The sequence below is a fragment of the Columba livia genome, chromosome 21 (genome assembly GCF_036013475.1).
Source record: "Columba livia isolate bColLiv1 breed racing homer chromosome 21, bColLiv1.pat.W.v2, whole genome shotgun sequence".
In the NCBI taxonomy this organism is placed as follows: Eukaryota; Metazoa; Chordata; class Aves; order Columbiformes; family Columbidae; genus Columba; species Columba livia.
The window spans coordinates 8,080,513-8,097,811 of record NC_088622.1 but is presented as its reverse complement, the minus strand read 5'-3'; the positions used below and the strand labels follow the sequence as shown (position 1 = coordinate 8,097,811).

The following is a 17,299-nucleotide window of genomic DNA, read 5'->3' as shown; positions in this document are numbered from 1 at the left end:
ACCTTCAATTGCCTTACAGGTCTAGACTGAGTTCTGATCTGGACTGCTGCTGTGCTTGGAGGCTGTTGTCCTTGAGCACCAGATGAACTCACTCCTGCCACCCTGCCTGGCAGTTTATTCCATCCGTGTCACAGCTCTGTCTGCAGCACTGACAGCTCCAGCCCACCCCGTCAGGTCCCTGGCTGAGGACATTGCCTCACATCTGGGCTGAACCACCCCAGCTGTGGCACCAGCCCGGCTCTGACCTGCCACAGGAAACCTGGTACCAAGTGTCCAAGACCCCATGTGTGCGTAGGCTTTGCTCAGAGCACAGACATGATTTTGCCACAGAGCACAGATTGTTGAATGTCTCTCTACACCTAGGAGTATAAAACCAGAATAAAATGCCTAAATTCATTCAACTGAAGATACTCCTCCCCCAGCTTGGAGGAATTAGATCCTTTGCTGTAACCTTCCTGGTGTCCTGTCTAATGATGGGGCAAGAAAATATGTTTCTCATGCCAAAATTATTTCTTAATATGAAAAAAACTACTGCAGGAAAGAATTGTCTCTGTAGTGGTGAGAGAAGAAACATCACTGATTATTTCAGACTTTTTCATGGGCCATTCCCCTGGAGATCCAGGAAGAACACAAGGGAGCCCAGAGGGGACAGAGAAAGGGACCTCATGGGCTGCTCCTGTGCTGTTGAGCTGGGCTGGGCTCCTGGGACAGAGGGAGCTCATGGCAAGCGGCAGCGCTGCAGAGAGACAGCTCTGCCCAGGAGCAGCTCCTCTGCAAAGCGCAGCAGGGCTGAGGGCAGAGGAGCCAGGCAGAGAGAGGGGAAAGGCAATGTAAGGTGGGAGATTTGCTGTGAGTTCACAAGGAGAGAAATCTTCAAAGACAGTCTGTCTCTGGCTGCACATCATTGCATCTACAAATCGTGGTGGGATTTCCTAGCACTTGGACAATAAACAAGACACGTAAGTAAAACTATCAGAGACCTTCTTGTCTAGATAAGGAGGACATGCAGCAGCGCAGGGATTTCCTTCTCAAAGCATCAGAGGGATAACACATGGTAGGTGCCTCCTGCTGAGGATGACTCCAGGTGTGTGAAGCTGTTTCTGCAGCCAGGGTTGCCCAGGGCTGTCCTGCAGAGCAGGGTTCCTGCACCCCAGGGCTGTGCTGGGGCAGGGACTCTGCCGCCTGCCAGGGTCAGTGCTCAGCTTGCCCAGGGAGATCCCCACGGTGCTGTGGGGAGAAGCTGTGGGGGGAAGGAGTGACCCCAGTCAGGGCAGGAAAGGTGCTTGTGCGGTGCAGTGGATGCTGTGTGGCTCAGTGGTGCTCACAGTTCCAGATCACCCCCACAATTTTTCCAAGGGGATGCCGCAAGGACAAGATCAATGCAAGGATTAGCAGACAGATAAGGAGCTTTCCTGAGTCTGTCTATTCCGTTTTCTTTCTCAAGGGGTGGGGGATGCAGGAAAGGATAAAATGAAAATGAGCTCTCATGCTTAAACAAGTCACTGACACTCCTGAACTGCAACTTTGAGTGATCAGTACATCTGCCAGAAGGCTCAGAACATCCCTTCACCACCCCTCTGCCTGTGGACAGCACCTGCATCACCTTGGCTGGACCCGTCAGCCTTACTCTGACCTGTCCTGTTTTCCAACGTGCAAACAGGAAGATGCCCCCAGGCAGTGCCCTGTGAACAGGCAGGATCTGTAGGGCCAGGGGGAGGGCACAGAGGGTGGGATGGTCTGTGTGTGCTGACAGGGAAGAGGCATGGACAGGGAAACACCTTCCAGGAGGAGAATCTCCAGGCAGCTGGGAAATTATCAGAAATGAGATGAAATTAAACCCTGAATTGCTATGGGAGAGAGGACAGAGAAAACGCTGTATGATCCCCTGCAGTGCAGATCCCTCCTGTGAGCAGCCCCCTGGCCTCCTCTCCCACCCAGCAAAGCCTCTGCCCTCAGGGCTGGGGGCTCCAAGGCATGAAGCAGCTCCTGTGCAGCCAGAGCTCCAGTTCCTCTGCAGAGCACAGGGGTTGAGAGCAGCTGCCCGGCAGTGTTGGTGTCTGGGAGGTGGCTGCACAGCTGGGGAAGGGTGACGCTGTCTGAGTGCCCGGCTGCCTCTGCCCTGGCCTCTCTCACACCCATCCTCACTGCATTTTCCTTCTTGCTCCACTGCTCTGGGTCACTGCTGTTGTGATCTTGCTCTTGCTGTCAGGCTCTCTGGGGATGGGAGTTTCAGCTGCAGAGTCACAGCCTGATCTTGTGGGTCCTTTCCTGCAGGTGTGTCCATGGGAACATGTGTCCCAGCTTTGCTCTGACCTGTGGGGCTGTGGGCAATGCAGTCTGTGGGGCTGGGGAATGAGCTGAGTCTCCCTTAATCAAATGCCATCATTAGAACACTTTACTATGTCCTTGAGGTTTCCTTCCAAGCCGTGAGCTTCCCTCCAGGATGCAAAACTATTCTATAGCACTTTAGCATTATCTGAATTCCCCATGGAGAAGTCCTGAGGTGCTATGATAGAGGAAATGCTGTTGGGTTTGTGAAATGAGCCGTGTGTGTCCTGGGCTAAACGTGGGGTGTTGAGACCTTGGGAAAGGGTTACACATGTCATGGTCTGAGCTGGATGCCTCTACTCTCAGCAGCACCTGGGGGCTTTTCAGGGTAACATGGGAGTGTGATCAGCCTCCATCTCAGAGAGGTGCCAGCCCAGGGCAGCTGGAGCAAGACAGAGGGACAGACCAGCTGCCTCACTCTGCACTGACCCACAGGCATCCTCTGGTCTCACAGGACTCGCTCTGTTCTCCCTGAGTGCAGCAGAAATGCTGAGGGTTTCTGACACCCAGCAACACTCTCCTGGGAATATGCAGGAAGCTGTAAAAAACTCAATCCTCTCAAACTTTATTTTACCATCCTGTTTCATTTTCTGTGATATTTTGGGTGCTGACAGACCATTCTTCACTAGCAGCAGTTTCAGATGACAACTTTGAACCCCAGGTCTGGCCCCTGCTCCCCGTTCCCATGACCCCATGCTGCAGAGCAGGGCTGACTCCTCAGCAGCCAGCAGGCACAGGCCCTGCTCCTCACTGCACCTCCAGCCAGTGCCACCCAGGGCTCAGACACGGAGCTGAAGGAAGGTCGGGGAAAGGATAAGGGGGTGTGGACAGGGAAGAGTATGTGGGAAATGGCTTTGATTTTCCTCAGAGAAGTCTCCCCTAACTTGTCACTGTCTTTTCCTCCTTGCACAGGTTCCTCATGCCCACAGGCAGCAAATGTCCAACAGCAGCTCCATCACCCAGTTCCTCCTCCTGGCATTCACAGACACACGGGAGCTGCAGCTCTTGCACTTCTGGCTCTTCCTGGGCATCTACCTGGCTGCCCTCCCGGGCAACGGCCTCATCATCACCACCATAGCCTGTGAGCAGCACCTCCACACCCCCATGTACTTTTTCCTCCTCAACCTCTCCCTCTTCGACCTAGGATCTATCTCCACCACTGTCCCCAAAGCCATGGCCAATTACCTCTGGAACACCAGGAACATCTCTTACCAAGGTTGTGTTTCTCAGGTCTTTCTCCTTTTATTTGCAATATCAGCAGAGTGTGCCCTTCTCACAGTCATGTCCTATGACCGCTATGTTGCCATCTGCAAACCCCTGCACTATGGGACCCTCATGGGCAGCAGAGCTTGTGTCCACATGGCAGCAGCTGCCTGGGCCACTGGGTTTCTCTATGCTGGGATGCACACATGCAATACCTTTTCACTGCCACTCTGCAAGGGCAATGTTGTGGACCAGTTCTTCTGTGAAATCCCCCAGATCCTCAAGCTCTCCTGCTCACACTCCTACCTCTGGGAAATTTGGCTTCTTGCTTTCAGTGGTCTTCTTGTTTTGGGATGTTTTGTGTTCATTGTGCTGTCCTATGTGCAGATCTTCAGGGCTGTGCTGAGGATCCCCTCTCAACAGGGACGGCACAAAGCCTTTTCCACGTGCCTCCCACACCTGGCCGTGGTCTCCCTGTTTATTAGCACTGGTGCATTTGCCTACCTAAAGCCCCCTTCCATCTCTTCGCCATCCCTGGATCTGGTGATGTCTGTTCTGTACTCAGTGGTACCTCCAACATTGAACCCTCTCATTTACAGCATGAGGAACCAAGAGATCAAGGATGCTCTGAGGAAGCTGATGACTGGGTGTTTTCAACAGTCATAGGCCTGCTTTCCTCTGCAAAGGGCTCCAATGTACATCATGACATGCCAAGTTTGTCTTTCCTTCTCTGCATTTTTTTTTTCTTTTCTCCATGTGATGACGTCTTCAAAGTAATGTCACTATTCATCCCATTAAGTATCCTCACATCTTGTGTAACCAAGACACTCCGTGTAAATGAGCAGTTTCTCGTATTTAAGTGAAATAAATGAATCTAGAATAGCTTTTCTTTTTCAGTCTGAGATCCATCCTCAGCACAGTTAGAATGAATGGGAAATGAAAACACTTTCTTGCCTGCACCAGCTCTGGGAAGGCTGCTCTGTGGTGGGAGCAGTAAGAGTTCTTGAGGACCTCAAGGGCCAGGGTTTTTGTGCTGGCCTGGGGACACAGGATGGCATGGAGCGGCTGAGGACCTCTCAGGATCACCTGGAGAGGAGAGCAAAGGACACACAGAGCACCTTCTTTCCTTTCACTATGCATGTTCACCCACCTCTGGGGTGACTCCTTTCTGAGCCCCAGGAGCTGCTGTGCCCTTTAGAGGAGCAGAGGCTGTGGGGTGACTGCCCAGAGCACCTGCAATGGGCACTGCTGTGGGACCAGCCCCAACTGGGCTTTGCTGGAGAGGGGGCATTGGGGGTGGAGAGAGGGCAGTGGAGGTGGGAGAGACTCGACGACTTGGGCTGGGCTGGAAAGGACCTGGGAGAGAAAAACATCAGTGTGTATTTCATGCTGCATGGCCATGCAGGGTGAAGACTCACACCAGGGGTTTGTGGTGCAGAGCCAGGGCTTGTGGAACAGATCAAAGACATGCAGGTGCAGGAGAGAGGAGGCTGCTCTGTGCCCTTGGTGACATGGGAAGACTGGGAAGGTGGCCCAGGGCCTTTGTCACCATCCAACCACTCACCATCTCTCATGGGCCATTTCCAGCACTGGCCGCTCAGCCCAGGTTTATGGGTGAGGTTCCCTGTGAGGCCATGTCCAACCTCCTGCTGGGCTCAGGGCCTGTCTCAGGGAATGGCCAGCCCTGCCCAGCCTCTCTCCTGGCCGAGATCCTGGCAGAGCCTGGAGCAGGGCTGTCTGTGACCCCACAGCTGACACAGCCTCTCCAGGAGCTTGGAGAGGCTGCCTAACAGGAAGGCCATGGGGTGACAAAGCACCAAGGACTGATGTGGGCATCATGTCGGGAGACCATTCGCCACCCTGAATGCACCCTGTCCTGTGCTGAGCCTGCACCGTGGGGCTGTGGGATCATCTGAGGGGCAGCAGGGCTGGGCTGTCACAGCGCAAAGTGCAGACAGGGGCCACAAAGCAGCTGTCAGGGGTGACAGCAAGGACAGGTGCAGACAAGGAGTCCATGTGCATCACCTTTGCTGTGCAGGGGTGACTTCAGGAAAGGCAAAGCTCACATGGAGTTGGTGGCTGTGAGAAAAGTCAAGAGCAAAACCAAGAGCTTCAACAACTTCGTCAGAGACCACGACTGTACAAGGGAAATGTGGGGGTGCTGCTGAGGGGAATTTAATAACAGCAGTGATGCTAGTGTTGAGCAACTCAATGCCTTCTGTGCCTCGGTCTTTACTGAAACACCCTCCCAGGCCTCTGTGCTTAATGAAGGGGTTCAAGGAGGAGAGCACATCTTGGCAGGACCCTCAGGAAACCCCAGCAGGACAAACACCAGTGTCTGTCCCTGCAGGGGCCTCACCCTGGCAATGGCACAGGCTGGGGCTGCCTGGCTGGGAGCTGCTGTGGGAAAGGTCTGGGTGGGCAGGGAGCTGGACAGGAGGCAGTGTGTGCCCTGGTGCAAGGGAGGCCAGGAGTACCCTGGGCTGTGCCATCAGGAGCACGGCCAGGAGATGGAGGGAAGGGATTCTCTGGAATACTCCATTGAGATCTCAGATCCCAATTCAGGAAAGATATTGGCAAGCTGGAGTGGGTTGAGCAAAAGGCCTCAGGGCAGCCAGGGACTGAAGCACTTTGCCTGTGGGGAGAGGCTGAGGGAGCTGGGCTTGTCCAGCCCAAAGAAGGGAAGGCTGACAGGGACCTCATCACAGCCTGTCAGTACCAGCGAGGAGGTCATGGAGAACACACAGCCAGGCTCTTCACCATGATGTGTGGTAGAAGAGCAAAAGAGAATGGGTGGAAGGTGAAAAAGGAAAGGTTCAGCCAGGACACAAGGAAAAGCTTTTTCCCCAGGAGCTCAGCCAAGTGCTGTCTCAGGTCACCCAGAGAGGCTGCACAGTCTCTGTCTTTGCAGGTTGTCAGTCTCTGATTGAATCAAAGCTTGAACACCTTGGTGTGATCCAGTTTGTGACAGGTTGGACTGCAGACTCCTGAGCTCCCTTTAACCTCAGTTCTCTTATGATCCCATTGTGATGTTGGGCTCTGTTTCTAACTGGAGCAGAGCAGACGATTATGGGACATGAATCCACCTGTGCTGTAGGTGACCACCTAAACCAACATTTCAGTGAGTCAGCCAACACCTCAGTGTGACTCGCTCTGGGCAAAGTGCGAGGAGTCCTGGGCAGGGAAGGTTTAGAGGGCATGGGGCGCTATGCAAGACACAAAATGATCGTGGCTTAATGCCTGTAGGCCCATCAGATGTCAGTTAATGTCAATGAAAATTAAAATAAGAAGAACTGAAGACAAAGATCCAAAGCAAAGGAAGGTGTCAACGTACTTTTCTTTATTTTTCTTTGGGGAGGGTTGTTTTCTTTGAAAACGAAGGAGTTTTCCAGAACTGGGCATGGATTTAGGACACAAATGTCTTCAGCTCCAGGGATACAAACACCTGGTGCCAGTGTAGATGCCCTGGGAACCCCTGCCCAGTCTCCATCTGCACTGCAAGGTGCTCTGGTCTCCCCCAGGTCCTGTGTAACAGATGCCAATCCCAGGCCAGCACCTCAGGTACACTGGGTCCCTTAAAATGGCACTGGCTGTTTATGGTGACACAACTGATGTCTGCCGGGAAAGGTGCACTTTTTGTTGTGTGGGTTTTGTTTTCTTTTGTTGTTGTTGTTTTTTTTTGTTTTGTTTTGTTTGTTTGTTTTTGGGTTTTGTTTTGTTTTGTTTTGTTTTTGTTTTGTTTTGTTTGGGGTTTTGTTTGTTTGTGTTTGGTTTTGGTTGTTGTTTGGTTGGTCCGGGTTTGTTTGTTTGTTTTTTGCTTTGGTTTTGTGTGTTTTTTTGTTTCTTTTGTTTGTTTGGTTTGTTTGTTTGATTGGAGAATTTTGTTTGGTTGTTTTTTTAACATATTAAAATTAAATAAAAAAAAAGCCAAAAAGTGAATTACTGGGAAGTTTACTAAGGATAGGAGAAGAAATATTGGTCTTCCCCTGTACTTCTATTACCAACACTTTATTATTTCATCTCTCTTGTAATTCAGGAGTTTCCACCTCTCCTGATTATATGTCCATGTCAAAGGACAACTTCCAGCAGACTGTCTGGACGTTTGCCCTTCCCAACACCTTGGCCATCTCCACCACAGGCTGTCCTAAACTGTCCCAGGCCTGCGGCTGTTTCCCTACAGGCTGCAGACACCCCATGCACTTCCCCACCTTGTTCTCACCCCAGTGTGTCCCCACCTGTGCTGCTGTCTCTCCATCCTCATCTGCTGTTCCTTGAAACACAAAGTCATGGCTGATCCATAGTCCTTCTGAATGACCACAGCACTGTGCTCAGAATGACATTTATTGATCCTGAGCTGCACTCTGGAACTCCAGAGCTGCAGTTTCTCATGGTTTTCCTTTCTCATGCTGTTTCCCTCTACCAAAAAAAAAAAAGTGCCATCGTCTTGGAAAGCGATTTTCAAGAATTCTTGAGCCACTGCTATTCTTCCCTGTCAATGTTTTACCCCAGCCAGCAACTAAGATCACAATAGTTGCTCACGTACTCCCTCAACCTATGAAGTGGGATAACCGATGGGAAGGGAGAAACCTGTGGGTTCAGAAAAAGCATTTTAATAAGACAATAAAAATAGTATAGTATAATATACTACTACTACTAACATGCTACTACTACTTTGTATATAATAAAATGAAACGAAATTAAAAAACTAAAATGAAATATAAAAAATCAAAGTAAATTAAATTAAGAATATATACTCAGTGTAAACCCTCGTGTAACTCCAGTCACACGGAACAGCCAGTCCTGCAGAAGGGAGCACCTCGGTGCTGTGACTCTGTGACTCTGAGACTGTGACACTCTGACTGTTACTCTGACTCTGTGAGTCTACAAAATGATGATTGTGATTCTGTGACCCTGACTCTGTGACTGTGTGACTTTGTGAATGTGATTCTGTGACTGTGACTATGTTACCCTGTGACTCTATGAATCTCTGACTGAGACTCTATGACTGGGACATTGTGATTCTGTGACATTGTGATTCTCTGACTCTGTGACTGTGACTCTGTGACTTTGTGACTGAGACTCTCTGTGAATCTGTGACTCTGTGATTCTGTGACTGTGACTTTGTGACTGTGACTCTGACTCTATATCTCCGACCGTGACTCTGTGACTATGACACTAACTCTGTGACTGTAATTGTGATTCTGTGACTCTGTAACTGTGACTCTGACTCTGTGAATCTGTGACATTGTGACTGTGACAGTGACAGAGACTCTGTGACTCTGACACTGTGAATCTGTGACATTGTGAATATGACTGTGACAGTGACTCTGTGACTTAGACCCTGTAACTCAGAGAATGAGATTCTCTGAATCTAACTCTGTGACTGTGAGACTTTGACTGTATGACACTGAGAGTCTGTAGCTGTGACTTTGTGACTCCGTGACTCTGTGACTCTGTGACTCTGTGACTGTGACTCTGTGATTCTGTGACTGCGATACTGTGCCTCTGTCACTGTGACTCAGTGACTCTGTGAATGTGACTCTGTGACTATGACTGTAACTCTGTGACTGTGACACTGTGACTCTGTGAGTCTGACTCTGCGAACATGTGATTGTGATTGTGACTCTGTGACTCTGTGACTGTGATTGTGACACTGACTCTGTGGCTGTGACTGTGACTCTGTGGCTATGACTGTGACTCTGTGACACTGTGACTGTGACACTGTGACTCTGTGACTCTGTGACTCTGTAGCTATTACTGTAACTCTGTGACTGTGACACTGTGACTGTGACAGTGACATTGTTACTCTGTCTGTGACTCTGTGGCTATGACAGTGACTCTGTGACTCTGTGACAGTGAATCTGTGACTCTGTGACTGTGACTCTGTATGTGACTGTGATTGTGTGACTGTGACTCTGTGACTATGACACAGTCTCTGTGACGCTTTGACTCTGTGAATCTGACTCTGTGACTCTGACTCTGTGATTGTTACTGTGACTCTGTGACTGATTCTGTGAATGTGTGACTCTGTGACTGTGACTGTGACTCCACGACTATGTGACTGTCAGTCTGTGACTGTGTGTGTGACTCTGTGACTGTGACTGTATGACTATGTGATTGTGACTATGACTCTGTGACTCTGTGACTTGGTGACTCTGTGACTCTGTGACTCTGTGACTGTGCCTATGTGACTCTGATTTTGTGACTATGTGATTCTGTGGCTATGCCTGTTACTCTGTGACTCTGGACTCTGTGACTGTGACACTGTGACTCTGCCTCTGTGACTCTGACTCTGTGAATCTGTGATTGTGACTCTGTGACTCTGTGACTGTGACTGTGACTCTGTGACTATATGGTTGTGACTCTGTGACTCTGTGATCATTACTCTGTGAATGTGACTGTGACTCTGTGACATCTGTGACTCCATGACATCTGTGACTCCATGACTGTGACTCTGTGACTCTGTGACTCCGTGACTCTGTGACTCTGTGACTCTGTGACTCTGTGGTTATGACTGTGACTCTGTGACACTGTGACTTTGACACTGTGACTCTGTGACTGTGACTCTGTGACTCTACGACTCTGTGACTCTACGACTCTGTGATTGTGACTGTGAATCTATGGCTATCTGATTGTAACTCTGTGACTGTGTGTCTGTGACTCTGTGATTATGTGACAATGTGGCTCTCTGATTGTGACTCTGTGACTTGGACTCTGTGACTCTGTGGCTGTGACTGTGACTCCGTGTTTGTAACTCTGTTGTTATGACTGTGACTCTGTCACATCTATGACTCTTTGACTATGACTGTGTGACTGTGACTCTGTGACTGTGACACTGTGACTCTGTGACTGTAACTGTGACTCTGTGACCCTGACTGTGACCCTGACTCTGTGACTCTGTGCCTGTGACTCTGTGACTGTGTGACTGTGATTGTGTGAATGAGACTGTGTGACTGTGGCTCTCTGACTATGTGACTGTGTGACTCTGTGATTATGACTGTGTCTCTGTGACTGTGATTCTGTGACTTTGTGACTCTGTGACTCTGTGTCTTTGCTTCTGTGATTCTGTGACATCTGTAACTCTGTGACTATGACTGTGTTACTGTGACACTGTGACTCTTTGACTGTGACTCTGCCTCTGTGACATCTGTGACTCCATATCTTTGTGACTCTGACTGTGTGACTGTGTGACTGTGTGACTGTGTGACTCTGATTTTGTAACTCTGTGACTGTGACTCTGTGACTCTGTGACTCCGTGACTTTGTAACTCTGTGTCAGCTGTGACTCTGTGACTGTGACTCTTTGACTGTGATTCTGTGACCCTGACTGTGTGACTCTGAGATTATGTGACCGTTACTCTGTGACTGGGACTCTGTGACTCTGACTTTGTGATGGTGACTCTTTGACTATGTGACTGTGACTCTGTGACTCCTTGTCTTTGCTTCTGCAATTCTGTGACATCTGTCACTCTGTGACTATGACTGTGTTACTGTGACTCTGTGTCTATATGACTGTGACTCTGTGATTGTGACTGTGATTCTGTGACTGTGACTGTGACTCTGTGACTCTGTGATTATGTGGCTGTGACTGTGATTCAGTGTCTGTGACTCTATGACTCTGTGTCTGTGACGTGACTCTGTGACATCTGAGACTCTTTGTAACTAAGTGACTGTGACTCTTTGATTGTGACTATGACTCTGTGACCGTGACTGTGTGACCATGTGACTCTGTGACTGTGACTCTGTGAGTATGTGACTCTGACTCTGTGACACTGTGACTCTGTAACTGTGACCCTGACTGTGTGACTCTGAGACTATGTGACCGTTAATCTGTGACTGGGACTCTGTGACTTTGATTCTGTGATGGTGACTCTTTGACTATGTGACTGTGACTCTGTGACTCCGTGTCTTTGCTTCTGTGATTCTGTGACATCTGTCACTCTGTGACTATGACTGTGTTACTGTGACTCTGTGTCTATGTGACTGTGACTCTGTGACTGTGACTGTGACTCTGTGACTATGACTGTGACTCTATGACTCTGTGATTATGTGGCTGTGACTGTGATTCAGTGTCTGTGACTCTATGACTCTGTGGCTGTGACGTGACTCTGTGACACCTGAGACTTTGTGACTCTGTAACTAAGTGACTGTGACTCTGTGACTATGCGACTCTGACTATGTGATTCTCTGACTGTGACTCTGTGGCTGTGACTATGTGACTATGACTGTGACTCTGTGACATCTTTGACTCTGTGACTATGTGACTGTGACCCTGACTCTATGACTCTGAGAGTATGTGACTGTGACTCTGTGATTGTGACTCTTTGACTATGTGACTGTGACTCTGTGGCTGTGACTGTGATTCTGTGACTCTGTGATTCTGACTGTGACCCTATGACTATGTGACTGTGACTCTGTGACTTTGTGTGTTTGTGTCTCTGTGACTGTTACTCTGTGATTGTGACTCTGTGACTCTGTGCCTGTGAATCAGACTGTGTGACTGTGACTTTGTGACACTGTGACTGTGACTCTGTGACTGTGACTCTGTGACTGTGACTATGTGTCTCTGTGATTGTGATTGTGACTCTGTGACTCTGACTCTGTGGCTATGACTGTGACTCTGTGACTTCTGTGACTGTGAAAGAAAATTGATTGGATGAAGGACTTGGGAGAGACTAAGAGAGAAGGAAAGGGAGCAGAACATGAATTGTCAGAGAAACACAAACAGACAGAGAAAAATGGTCAGGGAGGCAGCACATAGGGAAAGAGAGGTAAAAGTGAGAGACAGGCAGCAGGGCACAGGTAGAAGTTAAAAAGTCTGGGCTGGGCTGCAGGACAGAGATGGAGTGAGAAATGAAAGTGACAGGGAGCAGGAGAGAGTGACAGAGAGAGTGGAAAAACTACAGAGGGAGCAGGACAGAAAACCAGAGTGGGGAACAGACAGGGAGAAGGGCAGAGAAACAGAGAGGGAATGAGAGGGGCAGGGAGCAGGACAGAGAGCTGGAGGAAGAAGGGAAAATGAGATGGGCAGAAGAACAAAGAGAAGGAGAGAAAGATGGGGGCAGGGAGCAGGACAAAAGGGTTTGAAGAAGAAGAAAATTAAATGAAAAAAAATATTTAAAATACACTGGGACTGGGACAGAGTGACAGAACAAGGAACGGGGGCATGCAAAGGAACAGGGTCAGGACAGTACTGAAGGGAATAAAACAGCTGTGGTGGGCAGCAGGACAAAGAGATGGTGAGAGGAAAAAAGAGTAAGAGAATGAGGGAAGAAGGGGCTGCCAGCTGGACAGGGGGAGGTAGTGAGAAAGGACAGGACTGAGAATAGGATAGAAAGACAGACAATAAAAAAAAAGGACAGAACAGCAAGAGGGAAATAGGGACAGGGATGTGGAAAGAGATGGAAGAAGAATCAGCCGGGAAAGAGGAAGAAAGGCAGAAAGAGGGAGAGGGAGCAGGAGGAAAGGGGAGGGGGCAGGGAGGGATGGGGACACAGAAGAGGTGACATGACCCCAAGGGCCCAGGACTCACCAGAGCTCCTGCTCTCTGCACAGCCAGGCAAGCTGTGGAGCTCAGGCCCTCCTGTCTGTGTCTGTCTGTCATTTTCTCCCTTCCTCTGCTGTATCTCCAGTCCCTTGCCCATCCTCGACCTAAGAGAACACATGGGTGTCTGACAGCTTTCACAGCACGAGGCTTCCCAGACACACACACACACACACACACACACACGCAACTTCTGCTTTCAGCATCATGTGGTGAAAAAGAAAGACAGACTCGTGTGGTTATGGGATCTCTTAAGTGTCCTGGGATTGCTTTGCTAATCACTCTGTAATGTTTCCTGGGATATAAACACGATATGTGCCCAGAGAGCCAAATAAGTTCATGAACCAACTTTCCAGTTAAGGTTTCCATCTCACAAAAAAAAAAAAAAAAACAAACAGCCTTCCATTTTCTCATTGGCAACAGACTGACAGGTGTAAGCTGAAGCAGCATCTGCCTCTTCTGAAAACACTCAGTTGATCCTTGGTTGCTTCCTGCACAGGAAACGTGTCGATTAATTTAATCTTTGGTGTCCAGGCAGGGCCTTGCTGATGTTCCTGAGTAGGCAGCAAGTGTGTGGATGTCAGGCTTTCTGCAGATTTGTAGCTGAGTTTTCCTGTTTCTCTTAATAAGGAAAATCTTGCTGTGTACTCCTGGAGTCTCCCATAAGCTGGTGGGTTTAGAGAAGGACGGGGAGCTCCAGTGAGCTCAGGGAGGACCAGGCAGCATCACAGGCAAAGCAGACTGGAACTCGACTTGGTGAACATTAATGGAATTAATTGACAGATGAAGCAAGAACGTCTCCCCCATCTTTGGGCGGATCACCGTGCACCCTGAACCGATACAGGCAGGTGTAGTCCGGGTGGCCCCAGTTGCTCAGCACTTGCAGCCTGATGTAATTCACGACCACAGGGAGCTCATTCTGCAATGACAAGAAGAAATTAGTTGCTTTTTCCTCTCTGGCACATGAGCGCTGACAGAAGTGCCACAGCAATGGCCTCGTTCAACAGCTTCCTTCCTGCTGCCCTGCGGGGACTTTTGACCTGTCATGGTCAAGATGTTCCCTCATTGGGCCATGAGAACAGCAAAGGAAGAAGCAGTGACCAGATGCCTCAGCAAATACACTGGAAAGTTCTCGCCTGCACAGGATTCCACAGTCAGAAGACCCAGTACTGGTGTCAGTTTTATGTCTCGTTCCCTTCTCTAGGAAGCCACAGAAACAGAATGGCCTCCCTGTCACTACTCACTGCCAGCACCAACAAAATCCTCAGGAAGCCCAGTGTCCTGGTTTTGCTAAAAACAAGTTTCTCTTTCAGTGAATTTTGCCTGTCAGCTAAAGCCTTCATATTAACTGCATTTTCCTGGAGCACCAGACACATGTTTTGGTAAACCTAGCAATGGAATGCAAACTTATTGATAAGCACGGATGGACATCTCGCGAGAGGGGCGACGAGAAGCAAGTGAGCCAGAAACTGACCAACTGTGTATAACATTCCATTCACGTGAATACTTCATATAAAAGTGGGAGATCACGAGGATCTCGTGTGCTTTTCCCTTTTCCCTTCTGCTTATGGCTGACATTAGGAGAGGACCTTGCTAGTCGTCCCTGCGAACTGAGGCCAGTGACAGACTGAATCCAGCTCCTATTGGCTGCGGAGTCTAATCCAGGACTTCGGTTGCCGGCTCTGCAGTTGCTGAGAATTTCAAGATTGGTTTTGTATATTTTGTATTATTTTCTCTATTCTTATTAGTAGCATTAGTAAAACATCTTTAATTTTTTCCAACTCTCTTCACTCTGTGCTTCTTTTCCTCCCAATCGCCTCTCCTTAGTGAAAAGGGGGGAGAGGGAGGGGGAAGTGTGGGGAGGGGGGGAGAGGGGGTTAACAATACATCTGCCAGGGTTTTATTGTCACCCCGCAATCTTAACCCTCGACACCGAGTATTTCTGCTCTTCAACTGGCAGAACAGCAGTCCTGCATCCTACCAGATGTGGCCGCTTGTGTGCACTTGGGGTCTAGACAGTCAAGCTGATTCCAGCTTCAAATGTGGCGCTTGTAAGTTTAAACCCAAAATGAAAGAGATGACTGGCAGTCCAGGCATCTGCCACCAGGAAGTTAAAGCAGAAGAAAGGCCAGTGTGGCACACACTCAAGGACAGGGCTGCCTGTAGCCCATTGGCAGGGAAGCCTCTCCCCATCCAACCGCATTTCTCCTCCTCTCCCACAGTTCTCCTCCCTCTTTGTCCCCATACCTTCAGCTGGAAGGTCTGACTGGGATTCAGCGCCGCCAGGAAAGTGAACTGTCCCTGCTCCTCATGTTCTTCCTTGAAGCCCTACAAAAAAACAGGGGTGGAGAAAACAAGAGCGTCTGGTGCACCATGGAAGACTGAACTTCAGTCGGTGCAGTACGGGGTTATTTCAGCTACGTAGTCCAAGGATGATGAGCACAAGGAAAAAACTTGAAGCTGCAGGTGGACAGCATGACACACTTGCCTACTCAATGAGTCCAAGCTGGCAGTCAGCAAAGGAGCAGACACTCCCAGTGAGAGGGAGGTAACCTGAGGATCACAAATGCCACTGGGGTTTGAAGCCAAGAAGATTTAGGACCATGCACTGTCCAGCTCCTTTTCCTTGTGGCTCCTGGAGTAGCATCTTACTCCAAAAGGTTTTTTTTTTGTTTTTGAGTGATACATTGAATAAAAGTGAAATACAATGGGAAGGAAGCAACACCAAGGAGCCTGTTTCTTCTGAGAGACAGGAGGAAGCTTCAGGCCACCAGAATCTTTGACCTATCTTCACTCCCTGCTTAGAAATGCTGTGCAACCCCCTGCCTACCACTCTTGAGAAGTCACTTACATAGAGAGCAAAGTCCTTTGGAGGTCCAGAGATACTTTCTCCATAGAACGCTGTCCCTGAGCCATGGTCCATGGTGATGGCTCTGGGATTGACTGGCACAGGCAACTTGATGAAGACGTGATCCTTACTTCCTGGGAAGGGCCAGCAGTTTCCAGGATGATTTTCTGGCTGCAAGGACAAGAAATACTCAGCAGGGAGACACAGGAGGAGAGCAGGTCCGTGTGAGAAGGGGGCAGGAAAAGAAGCTTCGAGGAACAAAGAGGGGAAGGACACTCGGAGCAGTGTGTGTGGTTCATTCTCCCGACACTTGTTTTACTGCTTCTTGGTGCTCCAACCTCCAGAATAAGCTCAGGGGACCTCATGTAATCCATCACTGGCAGCGAATACAAGAACACCTTTGCTTTGCCAGTCCGGAAGTGTTAGTAACAGAACCAGTTTTACAAAATGTTCCTGAAAGGATTAATCAGTTTTGTAAACTGTCCCTGAAAGGATGTTCAAGCATATCGTGTTCAAGTATACTCTTATCTTAACAACCTAGCTTTTATCTTAGCCTAAATACGCATAGAGTGAGGAGAAGTACATGCAGTGTCTCCGGAGGTTGAGCAAGTCAGCAGTGTCTAGCTACAGAAGTAGTACGCCTGTGCAGTACCCAAAGGTGAAATGGACAGAAGTGATGATGACTACTTACTTCATCCTGAAGACCCCCTGAAAGTCCACCAGAGGACACTGCACATGATCAAAATAGTTCCAAGATGTTGCAATAGATGTTGCAATCAATATTGAGTAACCGTTATGTATCTTAATTAATATATGAATATGTATGTGAATGGACTGCATAAATACTGTGCAACTTAAACTGACGAGCGAAGCCAGCTTTGGGTGCTAACCCCTGGTTTCCCAGTGCTGAAATAAAGCACCGCATATAACTACACCCATGGTTATGTGTCCTGATTGCTAACAGAAGGATGGAGAAGTCTTGGAACGAATGGCAGCTGCCCCTGGAAATTAAAACATGAGCATGGTCATCAGCCAGTGTCAGGAGGAATATTACACTCTTGACTTGAAAAAAGCTTCTTTGTTGTCATCCATGTCCTAGTGTGTTCCCCTTATTCTTACTGGCTCGACCCCTCTGGAACACGTTGCGGGGACTCATCAAATTGTCATATTTGGCCATGGCAAAAGACAAGACTGTGAAGCAGCCTTTCTGTGCTTCCCATGGGGTCTGGCCAATTACAGGCTCTGCCAGTGGCACAAATTGACCCTTGACTTCTCTCCCCTTCTCTCCGGTCCCTCGGCATGTTCCAATGCCCATCTTATCAATCTGGACAGGAAGTGCTTTTGAACTGGTTTGTATGCACAATGTCATGGCACCTG

The 17,299-nt window shown here is 49.1% G+C and overlaps 1 protein-coding gene across 1 annotated transcript; it reads left to right on the top strand.

The window, feature by feature from the left end:
* The first annotated feature begins 3,264 nt into the window (after positions 1-3,264).
* LOC135575991 (olfactory receptor 14A16-like) lies at positions 3,265-4,197 on the top strand. The gene has a single exon (XM_065038226.1). It carries the CDS (start codon positions 3,265-3,267, stop codon positions 4,195-4,197), a length of 933 nt encoding a protein of 310 aa, XP_064894298.1.
* The last annotated feature ends 13,102 nt before the right edge of the window (positions 4,198-17,299 follow it).

Bases quoted from the DNA above. Each gene is read 5' to 3' on its own strand.
- LOC135575991 (XM_065038226.1), top strand. From the start codon at position 3,265: ATGTCCAACAGCAGCTCCATCACCCAGTTCCTCCTCCTGGCATTCACA.